This window comes from Trachypithecus francoisi, unplaced genomic scaffold (genome assembly GCF_009764315.1).
Source record: "Trachypithecus francoisi isolate TF-2019V2 unplaced genomic scaffold, Tfra_2.0 Lachesis_group4, whole genome shotgun sequence".
Taxonomy (NCBI): Eukaryota; Metazoa; Chordata; class Mammalia; order Primates; family Cercopithecidae; genus Trachypithecus; species Trachypithecus francoisi.
The window spans coordinates 28,315,555-28,334,096 of NW_022681469.1; the positions used below are offsets into that span (position 1 = coordinate 28,315,555).

Consider the following 18,542-nt stretch of genomic DNA (forward strand, 5'->3'; position numbering starts at 1 on the left):
GCACATAAGAAAAGTGCAAGTAGAACTACAAGATACTATACAATGACATGCACAAAACCCAAAGACTACAGTCTAGGGTTTGGGATTGCATTAATCTAGAAAATCTTCTCTTTAAAGGAGTGACCTGAGTAGTAAGTAACATAAAGAAAGAAGATTCAGGGCTTGGCATGGTGGCTCATGCCTGTAATCCCAGCACTTTGGGAGGCTGAGGCGGGTGGATCACGAGGTCAAGAGATTGAGACCATCCTGGCCAACATGGTGAAACTCCGTCTCTACTAAAAATACAAAAATTAGCCAGGCATGGTGGCGGGCGCCTGTAGTCCCAGCTACTCTGGAGGCTGAGGCAGGAGAATCACTTGAACCTGGGAGGCAGTACAGTGAGTCAAGATTGCGCCACTGCACTCCAACTTGGCGACAGTGTGAGACTCCATCTCAAAAAAAAAAAAAAGAAGAAGAAGAAGAGGAAGAAAATTCAAATGGCTGAAGAGATTGGGGACAGCATTTTGAGTATGGGGAATAAGAAAAAATGCTCACTGTTTTTGAAGAAGGCAGTGAAAACATTGGCTTAGGTAGAGGTAGATTAAGAGATAGTGAAGGGGTGTGTGTGTGTAGGGAAGTCATAAGCTGGAAAAATAAGAAATTGACAAATTTTGTTTAAGTATGCCTTTAAGTTTTGGCCTTTTCATTCTCTGTCTCCAACACAGAACACCTCAGCATTCTAGATTGCCTATTCATCACAAATTCCCTGTCTCCTCCAGAATCTAGAAAAGAATAATTAAGATATTTTCAAAATGGAAAGTTCCCATGCCAAAGATTTTTGCCTTCTTCACCAAACTATGATTTCCTGATGTTCTTAAAGGTAGTATTCACCAGGTTTTTCCATTCTTATTTTGAATGTAGTTTTTGTGTTTGTGTGATTTGTTTTTCAGCCTGGGCTGCAGACTAACAACCCAGGACTTATATTGCCCAATTTGACAGCTCATTTTTATTTTAGTTTCAACATATACCTGAACTGGACTTACAATTCCAGAAAAATTACAGGTGAGAAAAGGGTGAAAAGCTTATTAGTCTATTTCCCTAAAAGGGAACTTTAAGTGTTTAGCCCAGTCTTGTCATAAACTCTAGAAATCATCTTTAGGGTTTGTCTAGACAGTCAAGTTAGACATAAACCCCTGTCTATGGGCTTTCCACTAAACCTGTGGGCTTCGTAGGAACTTGGGCTGATGTAGGTCTTTTCAAAGTTCTACTTAATTTTCAAGGCCCCTATAATGTGATTCCATTCTACCTACCTGCTTTTATTTCTTCCTACTTAACAACAACAAATAACCTTCCAATTAGACTACTTCATATACCATCCTGCGAGGTTCTGCTCAAGCTCCACATCCTTTAGGAAACATCTCCAAGGCTCACTGACCTTTCTTTTCTCTAAATGGTAGGTTCTACCTTATCAGCTTGTATCTTCCATTTCTAATGGTCTATATCAAAAAGTATAGCAATCCTCCCACCCCCAATATATATACACACTTTTCCCAGGTTCTCAGGCCTAATCTATGGATGAGCATGCCTTTGTTGAGAGGAGAAGAAAATTGAAAGATGGCTGCTTCTCCACCTTTAGCCTTCTACAGACACATGTGAATTAATTTTATTTCAGATCTTTTTATATTTAAATCTCATCACTATCATGGAATTAGAATGTCACCTTTAAATCATTTAGTTAATACTTTCCATTTTGCAGATAAAGAAATTGAGACCCCAAGAGATAAAGTGACTTACCTAATATATGAGCATGTATTTGTCATTATTGCTTTACACTGGATAATTGCTTTCTCCCACCTCCCCCCATTTGTCAAATAAACTTAACTTCTAAAAGCAAGCATCACATGTCTTGTGAATTTTCTACATCTACAATAGCACCTATTAGTCTTTTCTTGTTTCCCATACAGGCTCAAGAATGGGACTGAGTACACACTGTGTGCTAAGGAAAGAATACTTGGATTGAATTGAACCCCTGCAGAACGTGGACTATTCAGAGACACTGAATTTGGCCTTGGGTGAATACCTGCCTTGGGTTGGCCAACTAGCAGTCAACAGCAATGAGCCAAAAGAGACAAACCACGTATGTAGTCTTGTTTGCCCAACTAAGTTATAAATACCACTTTATATTAACTTATTGCATAGCCCACAGCACTTTGAATGGGGCTGGTCACAGAGTAGACTATCACTAAACATATTTTAATTGACTGGTTGTCTCTGGATCAAAAACCAGATATTGGTCTGTATTTCATGCAACAACTAAAGGAACTTTTGTCAAAAAGAAAGCACCAGCTTGTTCCACATAAACGCTGTTGGGCTAAAGAAGTGCTTTTCATATAGTCCTATGCCTTAAATTGGCCCTGAAGAAGAGTATCCGAGATTCTGTGCTTCCTTTTAGGTATCAAAGAATCATTTTGAAAAGTGCTACAACAAATATTATACTGTATTACTAATTATTAGATAACAATGCAATAAGATATATTAAAAGGGCACAAACTTTAAGATGTTAAGTTGGGATAAATTTTGGTCTCTCCATCATGGGTCACCTACTCCACTTGCGACCATTTTTAAGACCTCTGACCTGAGTTAATGGTACAACTGGTGGCCAGCAACAGATGGAAGGTAGCCATCCTTGAATGGGATTTAATCATGGATTTGGGGATTATTTGTAGCATGCTATAGCCAGTTGACCTACAAACTACATAGCTTGGCTATTTCTACTTTTATTTTGGTTCTTATTCTGCTATCCTCATTTTTAAAGGAGAGAGGTCTAGTTGAGATAGTTGCATAATTCTTTTTTTTTTTTTTGAGACGGAGTCTCGCTGTGTCGCCCAGGCTGGAGTGCAGTGGCGCGATCTCGGCTCACTGCAAGCTCCGCCTCCCGGGTTCCCGCCATTCTCCCGCCTCAGCCTCCGAGTAGCTGGGACTACAGGCGCCCGCCACTGCGCCCGGCTAGTTTTTTGTATTTTTTAGTAGAGACGGGGTTTCACCGTGTTAGCCAGGAGGGTCTCGATCTCCTGACCTCGTGATCCGCCCGCCTCGGCCTCCCAAAGTGCTGGGATTACAGGCTTGAGCCACCGCGCCCGGCCAGTCGCATAATTCTTAATTTGAGCTAATTTAACCCCCCAATGGAACTATCTCCAAGGAAGAAGCAGGCCATTCATCTTAATCATTAACCAAATCTTACTGAGGAGCACTTTACATTATGTTCTGGCAGGAAATGGGTTTAAAAAGAATAGCAAAGAATAGAATCTGTTTCACCCTATTTTCTGCAAAGAGAACTGGTATTAGGGTGAGGGTAAAAGAGCAGAGTACAGAAATATTTGCCATTGTTGATTATTTTTATTACCCTAGTTCTAAGAAGAGAAGTCTTCAGAGGTTAGGAAGACATGAGAGCCAGTAATCCAAGCAAGGTCAACAAGAATTGGAAACTTAGTTGTGTGGTTCTATTAACTATATTCCCTCTCACAGATTCATTGGCTAATCATTGGCAAAAATAGGGCAATTTCCATGTGGAAGAAGAATAGTCAGGTAAATATTCAAAACAGTAGGTGGTTTTTAAGGGTATTGTGAGGATCTAACTGCCCAAAATAATTTCCTTAAGCAATCTGTTAGAGCACTTCTGTGAAAGGTCTAAAATCCTTCTTTTTAGAAGAAACCAACTCAATGGATGTCATTGAGTCATCCAAAAGGTGCCACTTGTTTAACTCTCTAAACTGAAGTCTTGCAGTTCAGTTTTTTCCCTAGCATGCAGGCTGGATAATGAGTCCAGTTTTTTTTTACTACTTAGTCAATTAGTGATGTGATCACCTAAATTGGACTTGTCTGAGTTAGGCCTCCAAACTTCGTTGAGGGAGACTGACAAGATGCAGAAGGCCAGGCCTCTGAGCCAGAAAGTGCAACCGGATGTTCTGCCTCTTTTTCAGGTTTCAAAACAGCAAATCAAAGACATCAGAAAATAGCTCAGCTAAACGTGAGAAAGGAATGATTGTCAATGGCAAAGAGGTAAGGAGCGTTAGTAAGTGTTCAATGTTTAATTTTTCTTTGGAGTTGCTTAGTGTACTTAGTAAGCTGGGTGTCACAGACTTTCCTATTGAAACGCAAAAAGGAGTAAAAATGTATGTAGAAAACAAGGTTAACTTGTCAAGTGTTATTAAATTAGGGCATAAAACCCAGGAAGCAGAAACCTATCTTAGGGAGTAAGAGCGTGTCAAACCCTAACTTACGCAGACGTTACAATTACCTCTTGTAGCCAAACTCCAATGGGTATCTTGGTTGTTTTCCTATGTTTACCACATTCAAGTGAATTTTCCAGGCCAACTTTTATTTAATTAGCCACAGATAGTGAAATTCAACATAACAAAACTAAAAACACATTCCAATTTGGACAATCTTGTGGGTTTAGTCAACTGCTAGAGGCTAATTTGGAACAGATATGCAATACTTCAGAAAACTTCAGGAGTAAAAACATTTTCACCAGGGACTTTCCCCCTAAAATTATTAAAAAAAAAAAAAAAAAACCTATAAAAGAAAAGGTCTTCATACCTTTCTCCCAAATAAGTTTTTGCTAATTTCTGTGATTCTAAATACGTCATACATTTCATAGTTGTAAAGCAGGTTTTTCATAATATATTTGTTTTCAACAAATGAATTTCAGTTTTCCATAAGGGGGTAAAAATTAAATAATTGAGTCTTTTTTTTTTTGATGATCCATCCCACCATCTCATAGTTCATCCCACCCTCTCTAAAGGAATTTGTGGAGTGGCTTTGCTATGCTTTTTCCTGCTGCTTTTCCAACTGCCAAGAATTGCCAACTTCTGGCCTTTTCTTCCTGGAGCATAGCAGGATCTCCTCTTACCTCACAGTTCTGTCCCATTCTGACTGCTTCCCTCTTCTCCATTAGCCCTCTTGCTTTATTCACTTTTCAGTGCATGTTCCCTTTCCTCTGTATACACCTTACCATACTGCCTCCTGATGGGGGAGGTATGGCAATCTTTAGAAATGCTGAGCCAGGCTGGGCGTGGTGGCTCACACCTGTAATCCCAGCACTTTGGGAGGTCAAGGTAGGAGGATCACTTGAGCCCAAGAGTTAGTCAACACAGTGAGACCCCCATCTCTACAAAAAATTAAAAAGTAGGCCAGGCATGGTGGCTCACGCCTGTAATCTCAGCACTTTGGGAGGCCAAGGCAGGTGGATCACTGGAGGTCAGGAGTTTGAAACCAACCTGGCCAATACGGTGAAACCCCGTCTCTACTAAAAATACAAAAATTAGCCGGGTGTGGTGGTGGGAGCCTGTAATCCCAGGTACTCAGGAGGCTGAGGCAGGAGAATTGCTTGAACCCAGGAGGTGGAGGTTGCAGTGAGCCAAGATCATGCCATTGCACTCCAGCCTGGGCAACAGGTGAGACTCGGTCTCAAAAAAAAGAAAAATAAATAAGCAAATAATAATAATAGCTGGGCATGGTGGCACGTGCCTGTAGACCCATCTACTCGGGAAGCTGAGGTGGGAGGTTCACTTAAGCCCAGGTGTTCAAGATTACAGTGACCTATGATTGCACCAATGCACTCCAGCCTGGGGGACAGAGTGAGACCCTGTCTTTAAAAGAAAAACAAAAACAAAAACAAAAAAAAAAAGAAAAGAAAAGAAAACAGAAATGCTGATCCAAACACAGGATTATGAGGCACTCTTCTTTTTTTCTGATTTCTGATTATGCTAAGCCAGAAGAAGATAATTCAGAGCTTTTATCTCCTTGTATTCCTATCTCCTTGATTCATCCTTAGACAGGGCCATCTATGCAAGAGGAGAAGCAAGAACACTAAGTCAGCAGAAAGGGAATGGAAAAGGCTCAGCTCCTCTACTACCAGATATAACACTCAAATAATCCACTAACATCCAGGACTACCACTAGCCAAAAAAAAAAAAAAAAAAAAGCAAAGTGGTAGACAGAAGTGTTACCAAAATTCAATTACTTTTTGCAACATTTCTGGAAGAATTTCATACTGCAGAGATGTTCAAAATTGCAACATGCACTGCTCTTCCTTTCTCTGTGAGTAGGCTGGCTGCCAGCTCCCTTGACAGAGTTGACCCTATGGCCCCCTTGCACCAATAGCTTTTAGGTTAATGCCCTTTTGAAACTTGCTTTTCTCCTTAAAGATTTGTCCTCCGTGTTGATTTTCACCTCATTTTGTTCCTATAGCTATGGAAAAGGCAAAAGAAAGAGGTGACTCCTTGGAAAGATTTGTCCCAGTCTGAACTGATGCTGCCCTACTCTACTTCCCCTCCTAACGGCTTTCCCTGACATTTCATAAGGCTGGCCCCATTTCTGCTGACAAGTGTCACGGTCAGGAGGTCTTAGAATCCAGGTCTCCTTGCTGGGGCCCTTGTTCTGGAAACCTAGAGTACAAAACCTGAAGCACACTGTACTTCTCACTTAGTGTAAGTTAGAGACCAGTTCTCTAGTGAGACTAAGGTGAGGTAAGGAATGGAATACTGTTTAGGATAGGTGCAACTTCAAACCACTAACTTTGATTATCCTCTTTAGATTTTTGATGCAGTCGGGCGATCAAAATTTGTTCTAGAAAACCTTCGGCATTACACAGTCCATCCAAATTTGGTAGGTAGAAAAAGCATTCCCCAAGATCTCTAAGGGGAAGTTTCAGCAGTAGTGCAGATGCCCACTGCGAGTGTCCCTAATGCCTCCAAGTGTCCCCAGCTTCTGTGAGTGGGCATACTCTCAGGACAGGCAGGCAGAGCTGCATCTAGGTTACGATGCCAGAGGCAGTGCTGAGGATTGAGGTGGCAAAGTGGGAGACGAGAACTGGGAAGAAAGTGGGTCCCCACTGCTGATTTGTTTTAAGTTGAGAAAACATATTTATGACTAGGAAAAAAAATATTTATGATCCATTTTCTCCCTTTCACTTCCTTCCCCCCTAACCCTCTGCCTTTCTCCTATTGAGAGAAAGGCAAATTTAGTGGGAATGCCCCTTCTTCACCCATACCTTAAGTGACATGCTATCTTTTGTGGCTGCTTTTCCTTTAACATTGTGCTTGTGAGTGCATGTCAATGTGGTTGGGCCTGAGAAATGTTGATGTGTGGAAGACGTAAATATGGGAAGGTGTTGCACTTGGCTGTGCCTACTCCCGAGGAATTCCTTGAGCAAGATTTGGTCCTTGGTAGCTTTCCCCCTGTACCTTAGAGAGAGTTGTAGAGACAAGGCCAATTAGGTTTAGCCATGTAGAAATTCTCTGCTTGTCCCATTACATTGGAAGTATTAAGTTACCTGACTCCTTTTACCATGGAAACCTTTCCATCGCATTGCCCCAGCCCCTTAGTATATTTTCAGGGGAATGCCCCAAGGGAAGAGAGGGACTGAGAACTTCAGATAGTTTCTGATTGATAAACACATTTTAGGGCTGTGTGTGATGACTCACTCTTGTAATCTCCATACTTTGGGAGGCTGAGATGGGTGCATTGCTTGAGCCCAGGAGTTGGAAACCAGCCTGGGAAACATGGAAAAATTCCATCTCTACAAAACAAAAACAAAAACAAACCCGCAAAAATCAGCTGGACAGGGTGGCATGTCCCTGTAATCCCAGCTACTTAGGAGGCTGAGGTGGGAGAATCACTTGAGCCCGGGAGGTCTAGGTTGCAGTGAGTCATGATCATGCCTCTGTGCTCCAGCCTAGGCACCAGAGTGAGACTCTGTCTCAAACAAAACAAAACAAAACAAAAACAAAAACAAAAAACTCCACAAATTTTGCAGCAAGTTTGTCCAACTTCTGTTCTTACTTCACAGAAGCTAAGTATTAGCCAACTGATTTGTTATCCTGCTCTTGGCCTAATCTCTTTTTCTCTCTGGAAACCTTTCTGTCTCTTCAGGCCCAGTACTATAAGCCTCTGAAGGCCACTGCACTGCAGAAATTCCTGGCTCAAAACAGGAAAACAACCAGCTTCATGTTAAAAGTAACAGAGTATGACCAGGATAAGACCTTACTGATTATGACCAACAACCCACCTCCCTGCTCAATCACCCATCAAGACACGGAGAGTGCACCAAAATACTTTTCCGAGGAGTTACTGCTCAAGGTCATGGTAAGCAGAAGCCTCCTGGAACCCAAAATGTGAACCCTGAAGAATCAGGAGTTAGCATTGAGAAGGAAGCTAACTTAACATGAAGAATAGTACTCAGAAAACCAACTCTTAATTTGTTTGTTTGTTTGTTTGAGATAGGGTCTCACTCTGTCACCCAGGCTGGACTGCAGTGGCAAAATCACGGCTCACTGAAACCTCGACCTCTTGGGCTCAAATAATCTTCCCATCTCAGCCTCCTGAGTAGCTGGGGCTACAGGTGTGCACCACCATGCCTGACTACATTTTTTAAAAATTGTTTTTGTAGAGATGGGGGTCTCACTATGTTGCCCAGGCTAGTCTCAAACTCATGGCCTCAAGTGATTCTCCAGCCTCAGCCTCCCAAAGTGCTGGGATTATAGGTGTGAGCCACTGCACTTGGTCTATCTCTTCCTTCTTATTCCTGATCCTATGCTTCACAGAACAGCGTCTGGAGAACCTGGGATTCAGAATTCAATAAGCTTAGGTACTGAAACTTCATTGCAGGGAGAAAATGGGGTCTTCATTGGAAAGTGTTCCTCTTTGGCCAAAGATATTTAATTTGTAACTAACAAAGGGTAGACTAGGCACTGACTTTCTAGTTGAGAATAAAGTAGTAAAAGATGAGTCAGGAAATGAGGAATAAAAACAGTGATGAATATGTAAATGGGAAAGGAGTAAAGAATGATGCTTTGGTACACATTACTTTCGGGTTTCAGAGGAGGGAGTTTACCATCACAGTAGTCAAACCTTTGAAACCCCTTTATAGACTAAAGAAGCTCAAATTCCATTCAACAAGCAATTGCTAAGGATACAGTAAGCTAAAAACCAGAATATAAAGATGATTACAGGACAGTTTCTATCTTAAAGGAACTTGGAGTCTAATAGGAGAGAGATCAATAAATGAGATATGTAAAAGTAATAGAAGAATATACAAAATACAGAAGTAATGTAGAATACAGTATTTCTGTTGGGAAAAAGGGAGTGAGTAGGGAAGTGACCCATGACAAAAGAACAGGAAAATATCAAATCAGAGGAAAGTGCAAAGGCATGAAGACATGGGAAAATGAGGTGTATTCAGGAAGACGTAAGAGAGTAAATGGCAGGGCCATGTGCGGTGGCTCACACCTGTAATCCTAGCACTTTGGGAGGCCGAGGCAGGCAGATCACTTGAGATCAGGAGTTTAAGACCAGCTTGGCCAACATGGTGAAACCCCATCTCTCCTAAAAATCCAAAAATTAGCCATGTGTGGTGGTGCATGCCTGTAGCCCCAGCTGCTCAGGAGGCTGAGGGAGGAGAATCTCTTGAACCTGGGAGGTGGAGGTTGCAGTGAGCTGAGATAGTGCTACTGCATTCCAGCGTGGGCGACAGGGCAAGACTCCATCTCAAAAAAATAATAATAATAAAATAAAAAAATTTAAAAAACAGAGAGTAAATAGCAGGACACAAAAGAATGTAATCAAACAAATTTGCATTTTAGGAAGACTGTTTTGGAGGTTGAAGAAAGGTGCATTAGTAATTGTGGAAGAGACAAAACCCAGAAAGATAAGTTATGATGTTACTAAAATAGTCAAGGTGAGAGATACTGAAGACTTCAACTACATCATTAGCAAGGAAGTAGAGAAAACTGAATTAAGAGATATTTAAGAATCAAAACCTGGCTGGGCACAGTGGCTCACGCCTGTAATGCCACCACTTTGGGGGGCCGAGGCGGGTGGATCACGAGGTCGGGAGATCCAGACCATCCTGGCTAAAATGGTGAAACCCCGTCTCTATTAAAAATACAAAAAATTAGCTGGGCGTGGTGGCAGGCACCTGTAGTCCCAGCTACTCAGGAGCCTGAGGCAGGAGAATCACTTGAACCCAGGAGACGGAGGTTGAGGTGAGCTGAGGTTGCACCACTGCACTCTAACCTGGGTGACAGAGTGAGGCTCCATCTCAAAAAAAAAAAAAAAAAAGGAATCAAAATCTAAAAAAGGTCTTGACAGCCTCAAGAGCAGGTCTAATCTAACAAGAACAAATTAAATAAATGAGTTAAGTGAAAGTGCAAACAAAGGATTCTAGTAGAAATTTTATGCTGGGCATGGGATTACCCAAGTGAGACCCTTATAATAAAATGTGGTGAATTTGGGGTTAGTGTTTCCATAGTTGCTAGATGGATGACAGTGAGAGATTCTCCTTCAAGTGGAAGATAAAATGCTAATATCCAATGGCATATACTAACAAAGGAGTTAATGAATTTACTGCATGTGGTCTCTTAGGTCTCAGAATTTGTGCCCTTTTAAGGTAAGCTCAGTGGTAGTTTTTCATGGCAGTGGGTGAACCATACATTGAGAAAGGGATAAATGCCAGGCCAGGATTGCCCTGTTTAATGTGCAGAAGGAAATACAAAGCTATCATGTAAACTGGGTGCAGGAAGAGCTTTCTTCCAATAGCCTGCACACTCCGTGAACCCTCCAGTTCAGATGCGGAACCTAATCATATTGATGAGGAAATTGTGGTACCAGTTAAATTGTACTAATGGATAGAGTTAAGGCTCAAAGACCAGCACCATGGTACTTTTATGGGGCTATCTGACTGGAACAAGCCCAAGAAGACTGAAACGTCTGATATCTACCATGCCTCTTTAATATTCCTGCAGCATCCTTTCCTTCCCTTGATGGACAAATGTGATAATCTTTTGTAAACCTAGAATCATATACAAGAAAAGCATTCTTTGCTATGCCCAGGCATGCATCCAAAAAGAGAGTGAGTTCTAGTAGGCAAGTTGTGGAATGTACTAGATAGATCTATTACAGTGATTGTTATACTAACAGCCCCTTCTAAGTGAAACTGACCCTACCACAGTCTCCTGAGTAAGGGAACGTCCTAAGAAGTTCTAGTTTGTACAGTATAACCCTGTCCCCACTCCTAGCTGAGACCAGAGGAGGATATCAGACCCAGCAAAGCAAACTTCATAGGCTGGGTAGTGACCTGTGATGTGGATTGGTACCCTAAAACCAAAACAAACAAAAAACACATCAAAACAAAAACCAACCAACCCACCAACACCCAGAATCCCCGAGCTAATCAGATTCTTGTTTCCAGGCCTCTGAATTGAGAAATGAAAAGAGCGAAGCAGTAGCAATGAAAGCTGAAAGGACACATAGAGTGGGACTAGAAAAGCCTCAAACTGGCCGGGCGCGGTGGCTCACACCTGTAAGCCCAGCACTTTGGGAGGCCGAGGCGGGCGGATCATGAGGTCAGGAGATTGAGACCATCCTGGCTAACATGGTGAAACACTGTCTCTACTAAAAATACAAAAAATTTGCCGGGCGTGGTGGCACATGCCTGTAGTCCTAGTTACTCGGGAGGCTAAGGCAGTGGAATTGCTTGAACTTGGGAGGTGGAGGTTGCAGTGAGCTGAGATTGCGCCACTGCAGTCCAGCCTGGGCAACAGACTCTGTCTCAAAAAAAAAAAAGAAAAGAAAAAAGAAAAGACTCAAACCATGAGGAAGAAAGGTAGTGAAAAGGCCATGAAGTAGAGTCTGGGAAGGCTGAAGTTATAGGGAAGTAGGAAGTAGAAGTAAACAAGCAGAAGCTACAGATAGAAAAAAACCACACACACATATATATATTTATTTATGGAGTAAAGGTGAGGAGTGAACAAGGTAGAGGGAGGAGAAGAAAGCAGATGGGAAGAAAGTAGGAGAAACGTGTGAGTGATACGTTTGCATTAAGACAGTGGTCCTTCGCTAGTGTTATCTTGGATTCCAAATAACTTTTCAGTTACTGTTTTTCTGGTATGAGGTCCAGCTCTCCTAGAGTTTTGCTCTTCTTCTGGCTGGACAGTTATCTATATCTTAGTTATTAGGCACATGTGCTCTTACGGTAAAACACCTGTTATTTAAGATAACTCAAATGGATTTCTTTCCCTTAAAATTATTAGGTTGGTGCAAAAGTAACTGCAGCTTTTGCCATTATAATTGCAAAACTGCAATTACTTTTGCACCAACCTAATACAAGCGCTTAAAGAGAGTAAGTTCAGAATTGAAAAGGCATGGTTCAGAAGCAGCAAGTGTTAAAGACAAAAAGGCTTTAAGATTCTGATAGCAAAAGCTCAATATGTTAATCAATTAGTTTGGTCATTTATTCATTCAACAAACATTTATTGAACATCTACTATGTGCCAGGCACTATTAGGGGTGCTAGGGATATATTAATGGCTAAGACCCAGTCTTTGTTCTAATGAAGCTTAATTCCAGTGACTTAGACCACAAACAAATGATCACACAGACAATGTATGATGTGCTGAATGCCATGACAAAGCAGGATAAGGAGATGGAATGTGACGGATGTGAGTGGCAATGTTAGATAGTGCAGTTAAGAAGGCTCAGCTGGCATGGTGGCTCACCACCGCCTGTAATCCTAGCGCTTTGGGAGGCCAACGTGGGCAGATCACGAGGTCAGGAGTTTGAGACCAGCCTGGGCAACATGGTTAAACCCTGTCTCTACTAAAAATACAAAAATTAGCTGGGCGTGGTGGCATGCACCTGTAATCCTAGCTACTCAGGAGGCTGAGGCAGGAGAACTGCTAGAACCCAGGAGGCAGGGGTTGTAGTGAGCTGAGATCACGCCATTGCACTCCAGCTCTGGGTGTCTCGAGAAAAAAAAAAAAAAAAGAAGGCTCTCAGAATTGATGACTTTTGGTTCTTGTTGTTGTTTTATTGAGACAGAGTCTCACTCTGTTACCCAAGCTGGAGTGCAGTGGTGTGATCTTGGCTCACTGCAACCTCCGCCTCCTTGGTTCAAGCAATTCTCTTGCCTCAGCCTCCCGAATAGCTGGGAAAACAGGCACGTGCCACCATGCCTGGCTAATTTTTTTGTATTTTTAGTAGAGACAGTGTTTCACCATGTTGGTCAGGCTGATCTTGAACTCCTGACCTCAAATGATCCATCACTTTGGCCTCCCAAAGTGCTGGGATTACACATGTGAGCCACCATTCCCAGTCGACTTTTGAATAGACACTTCCATGTGGTCAGGGGATATGCCACGCAATTACTACACTTGGCATATTGTTTTCATTTCAGATTGCCATACATCAGTTAGAATATGAATTGTAGCTTTCTCAATTGAGATTAAAAAAGAAAAAGGAACCCAACGCCATGTCCTATGAAAAAAAGTTCAAGACATTGGCAATGTTTAGCCTGGAAGAGACAGAGCTTAGGAGGAATGTGACGGATTTCTTCAAAATGTTTAAGGACTCTGTGGAAGAAGGACTAGATTTGTTCCTTCTGGACTACAGGGTAAAAGTTACAGGGAGATATCTATCGGCTGATCAAAGGTGAAATCTTTTTCTTTTCTTAGGTATAGAAAGATTGATCACTTGATAGTGAGATTATGGAGGGGCTAGGAGGGTCAGGTAAACAGACTGGATGACATAAGATTCTTTCTGAAAGACTCTGATTCTATGACCTTTAGTAATGATATAATTATTACTTCACAACATCCCATTCCATGGCCTTCTCATTAAGGAGAATGGAATGTGGATGATGTAGCCATCTCCAAGAAAGGAAGAAGTCCCATGGATCTGTTTCCCAATTTATTGCCAGATGTTTAGTTTCCCAAGGACTTCACTGGTTGAATCCTTCCCCAAACCGGGTAACTTTCTCTGCCATTCACTTCCAAGGGCCAGTAGGCAAATTTAATCAATTACTTAGGAAACTGAACAGGCTTTGGACAAGTAATATGTCAATGAAAAGAGTGTTTTCCCTCCCAGGAAATGGTTTCCTCTGATTCTGGTTCCTGAGTTCCCACTTCCCCCTCTGACAGGTTTTGTTGCATTATTGTAGGGGAATTGGTAATTAGTCCAGGAACGCGGTCCAAACTTAAAATCCCAAGAGACTCAGCTTACTCCCTTACTCTTCTTCCCTCATTTCCCTACAGGAAAGTCATCATCAGCACAAGCCCACTGAGAACCTCTGGCTGCCCCGCATGCCTCAGAAAAAAAAGTTAAGATCTAAGTTGAAACCAATCTTCCCTTTGATACTGTCAGACGATCCTACATCCAAGAGAGAACAATGGTTTAGGTGAAATCTTGCTTCTTCTTGTACTTACTTTCTTTCCTATCTTTTCCCTATTCATGTTTCTGCTCTAAAAGGGAAGTCTGTGTGTCTTAGAGGTATAAAAGTCTCTGGGATTGGGGTAGGGAATGGGGTAGAAGGGGCTTGGAATAAATTTAATGACATACTCTTTGGTTATACAACTGCATAATAAGATACGACTTCCCCTACATGACCCTAACCTCACTTACACTTGAATCAAAGAGAAACAGTCATGCAAAACCAAGGTTTTGCATTAGCAATGGTTTCAAGATTGAGGGGAAATAGTCCAAGGTCTGTGCTTTGAAGAAACAGAAAAAAAAAAAAAAAGTACCCTCAGTACAAGTTAGGCACTATATCACAGGAACAATGTGCTATGAGAACACATTAGACAAAAGAGGTTTTATTTGAAACTACTTACAAGAGCAGCCTATGTGTAGTTTAGAGAGGAGAGAAGAGATTCTGGAGTTCCTTCAAAGGTTTATTTACAGTGCTAAGTTCAGAAGCATCCCTTGCCATGGAACAATACTCCTACTTGGCACCAATCAACAGCCTCCTATCATTGTCTTGTCTTCTTCGAGAATGTAGCCAACTTTAAAGTGAAGGCCGGGCGCGGTGGCTCATGCCTATAATCTCAGCACTTTGGGAGGCCAAGGTGGGCAGATCACTTGAGCTCAGGAGTTCAAGACCAGCCTGGTCAACATGGTGAAAACCGCCTCTACTAAAAATACAAAAATTAGCCAGGCGTGGTGGCAAGTGCCTGTAATCCCAGCTACTTGGGAGGCTGAGGCAGGAGAATTGCTTGAACCTGGGAGGCAGAGGTTGCAGTGAGCCAAGATCATGCCACTGCACTCCAGCTTGGTTGACAGAACAAGACTCGTGTCTCAAAGTCAATACATAAAATAAAATAAAATAAAAGTGAATGGTTCCATGAATCCGCCTGCCGTAGGATCTACTAAACAAAGAACTTTCTTTGTTAAGGTTTTCCACCGACAACGATTTCAAGAGCGAAGGGAAGTATTCAAAAGTCTACGCTTTGAGGATGCAGAAAAAAATGTACCCTCAGCTCACCTTTGCTCCAGTCCATGAGAGAGGTATGAGGAAAGATGGTAAGCTTCTCTCTTTCAAAGCAAAGGCTCATTGGACTGAGATGTGGGCTGGAGATACAAACCATGAGGATTATAGATGTGGCAAACTGGCTTCTCTCGTGGTAGTCCTGGAGACTATTTGTCCCTATAGCATGGAAGCTAACAACAAATAGAGGCTCAAGAGGTGCAAAGCTTCCGACCCTGTTTAAATCCTCAAATTTCAAGAAAACTCTAGCAGTGTTTACTAAGCTATCTCACCCAGCACTTTTAAGAGTTTTTTGCCACATTGATGTATTATTTGCTCTGTTAATTTACTTAGCATTTTTCTTCAAAAGGATTTTAAAAAATTCTTGTCCTAATTAATACTATATCATTGACATCATGGTTTTGAGGTACAAATTATATGTTTTTCTGAAACACTTAAGTCAAATTTATAATAATGAACTTTTAAAATGTTTATTTATGTATCACCTAGAACCACCCAGGGGTATGCATATTATACTTTGAAGAAAAAACTGCTTTAAAAGGGCCAAAGGATAAGTCTGTGTGTCTTAGAGGTATAAAAGTCTCTGGGATTGGGGTAGGGAATGGGGTAGAAGGGGCCTGGAATAAAGTTGTATGGCAGAGGGTACAATGAGAATCCTCCTCACATATTATCATTTATTTAACAATATTTCTAGGGTTCCTACTAAGTGTTAGACATTTATCAAGCACCAACAATAGCACTTTCAATATGTGAAAGAGATGAAACAGATTATAAAAGGCCTTGAGAGGCTGGGGGTGTCTGTAATCCCAGCAGTTTGTGAGGCTGGGGCAGAAGGACTGCTGGAGGCCAGGGGCTTGACACTAGCCTGAGCAATATAGTGAGATCCTGTCTCTACAAAAATTAATTTTAAAAAATTAACAGGGTGTGGTGGCATGCACCTGTAGTCTGAGCTACTTGGGAGGCTTGAGGAAGGAGGATCGCTTGAGCCAAGGAGTTTAAGGTTGCAGTTAGCTGTGATTGTACCATTGCACTCCAGCCTGGGTAACAGAGTAGACCCTGTCTGAAAAACGAACAACAACAATAACAAAACATAAATAACAAAAATAACAATAACAAAATATCAAAAATACCACAATGCCTTAAATATTATTTAAATAAGGGTTTGGATTTTATTCAGTAGGCAGTTTGGACCCAATAAAGAATTTCAGGGCACTGAGTACACATTTGTGATTAGATACATAATTAATTGGTGGGTCCTCAGACTTCACCAGCTCATGGTTTTAAGACAAGGTCCATTTCTCCTACTAGCTTTCTCTCCTCAAGCAATTTCTGAGACTCCCTAAAGTATCCTTGCCTTTCCCACAAAGCCATTGTAGTGATTGCTCAACGCCTTTGCCAGCCATCCTCAGTCCAAACAGTCCTGATACCAGAGACCTGGAGTCATATTATACCATCCCTTAACTGGCTTCTTCAGGCTTCTCTGCTCCTGCTATACCTATTTGCCACCACACCCCACCCCATTTCCACCTACTGCTGCTCTTAACTCCGTAAACACTGCACAGCTAAAACCAACCTGTGGTATTAAACAAAACTTCATAGATACACAGAAAAGCTGAAGAACAGCAGAGAATGATTTATCTTGCTTTACAAGGGGCTAGTCTTAGGGTCAGCTTCAAATGTGAACTCAGGTCCTTCTACTTCCCAGTAGGTCTCCGGGGCATGACCCATTCTTGGGAACCTCTGGGCCTATTATCTACAGTCTCTGCCTAGGTTCCCAACACTCTTGGGCCAAGGAAGAGGAAGAGGATGTTTCCTTCCCCAAAGCCTATTTATTTTCACCCCCCAGAATAAATGCGTGCAGACTTCTATTTCCTTCAAGGAAAACTCCACCTACAAAGTATGACTTGAACTTTACAAGCCATATAAAGCAAACATAGTAGTTAATAATAGTACATTTAGCCAAGCCGGAGGTAAATCTTAAATGATACCATATGTGGGATATCAACAGTTCATCTTAAATCTATATTTAAGGGAAAGAATTTTCCTAGGATGTAGAATGTAATCTAGGTTAGAATTTCTCTAATTTTGCAGGGGCATGATCCTGTTGAGTATAGACTCAATTTACATTTTCTAAACAGTAATGCCACTGAAGCCAAAGGCAAAGTTTCTTAGCCACACTCTTAGACAAGAGAACAGAAAGCCAGCATACACTCAGAAAGAGGAACATGAGTTAGGAATGAATGCACGTTAATTTAGAGAGTTTCTTAAGTGTCAATATGGTGTCAGACGGAATCATTGAAAGAAGTAGGCTTGAACAAAGAAGGCTCTAAACAGGCAGTGTGTTTTACACTGGGTTTTGATGAAATGAAGGAATCCAAAAATTATAAAATAGGTTGGGAATGGTATTACACAGTCCGAAATCTTTAAAGACCAGCCTTTAAAGGTCCCTTCAAGTGGGTCTCCTTCACATCTCACATTAAGCATCCTTCGAGTACTTCTGAAAAGCCACGGTGCCTGTGCTTTGTCGTAGCTTCCAAGAAGTCAGCGAGTGAAAGGCCGATTTCCAAGGTGATTCGGGAACCACTGACACTCGCATCACTCCTGGAAGAGATGCCCACCAGAACCGCGCCCGGGGAGAGCGCCTTCCGCAACGGGAGGGCCCCGCAGTGGATTATCAAAAAGGCCACGGTCATCGGGTGAACACAGACCCCTCAGTCCTCCCGCCTCGCTCTCCTGAGACTGAGGGGTCTGCAGAGGTCGCCAACCAAATAAAACCGCATTCCTGCTGCTGCGGGCGTGGGCTGCCAGGTCACGGGCAGGGAGAGGTTCTGGCCGAAACCTCCGGCTGCTGCCGAAGGAGGAGAGGGCGTGGTTGCGTCCCCGGGGGGCCGAGGGCGGCCGAGGAGGGCGGGCCTTGGCCCCGAGTGACGGCGCGGCGGCCCAACCGGCGTGAGAGCGCGGGGCCGGCCTTCCTGCAGCCTCTTCCGCTCTCCGCCTGCGGCGCCTGGGACGGTTGCGGTGGGTCTGGGCGCTGGGAAGTCGTCCAAGATGATTAAAAAATTCGACAAGAAGGACGAGGAGTCTGGTACGCGCGGGGCTTCCGAGGCCCACCCTCAGCCGCGGGACGCCCCTTCCCCCGCCCGCCGCCACCTGCTTTCGGGCCGGCGGGGCTGGGGGCGTGGGCGCCGGCGTGCCAGGGGGCCGGAGCTGGAGCCGGCCCCTCCCCTCCCCTCGCGGCCGCCGG

At 42.7% G+C, this 18,542-nt stretch overlaps 2 protein-coding genes across 5 annotated transcripts in view; both read left to right on the forward strand.

Moving 5' to 3' along the window:
- The first annotated feature begins 735 nt into the window (after nucleotides 1-735).
- TSGA13 (testis specific 13) lies at nucleotides 736-18,369 on the forward strand. Of its 4 annotated transcripts, XM_033194255.1 has the most exons (9): nucleotides 739-859; nucleotides 995-1,041; nucleotides 1,944-2,116; nucleotides 3,960-4,038; nucleotides 6,577-6,648; nucleotides 7,915-8,127; nucleotides 14,070-14,212; nucleotides 15,206-15,333; nucleotides 17,829-18,085. In XM_033194255.1, the coding sequence occupies exons 3-9, from the start codon at nucleotides 2,094-2,096 to the stop codon at nucleotides 17,996-17,998; spliced, it is 828 nt and encodes a 275-aa protein (XP_033050146.1). In that variant the 5' UTR covers nucleotides 739-859; nucleotides 995-1,041; nucleotides 1,944-2,093; the 3' UTR covers nucleotides 17,999-18,085. The 4 variants fall into 4 exon arrangements, with proteins under 4 accessions (XP_033050144.1, XP_033050148.1, XP_033050145.1 ...); XM_033194253.1 differs by having other exon boundaries at nucleotides 736-1,041; nucleotides 17,829-18,369; XM_033194257.1 differs by having other exon boundaries at nucleotides 736-1,041; nucleotides 15,206-15,318; nucleotides 17,829-18,363.
- The window catches only part of COPG2 (COPI coat complex subunit gamma 2), a 160,064-nt gene continuing 159,784 nt past the window's right edge, over nucleotides 18,263-18,542 (forward strand). Inside the window, exon 1 of the mRNA XM_033194246.1 lies at nucleotides 18,263-18,383. Within this exon, the coding sequence (XP_033050137.1) occupies nucleotides 18,347-18,383 (37 nt within the window). The 5' untranslated portion in view covers nucleotides 18,263-18,346. The remainder of the gene's footprint in view (nucleotides 18,384-18,542) is intronic.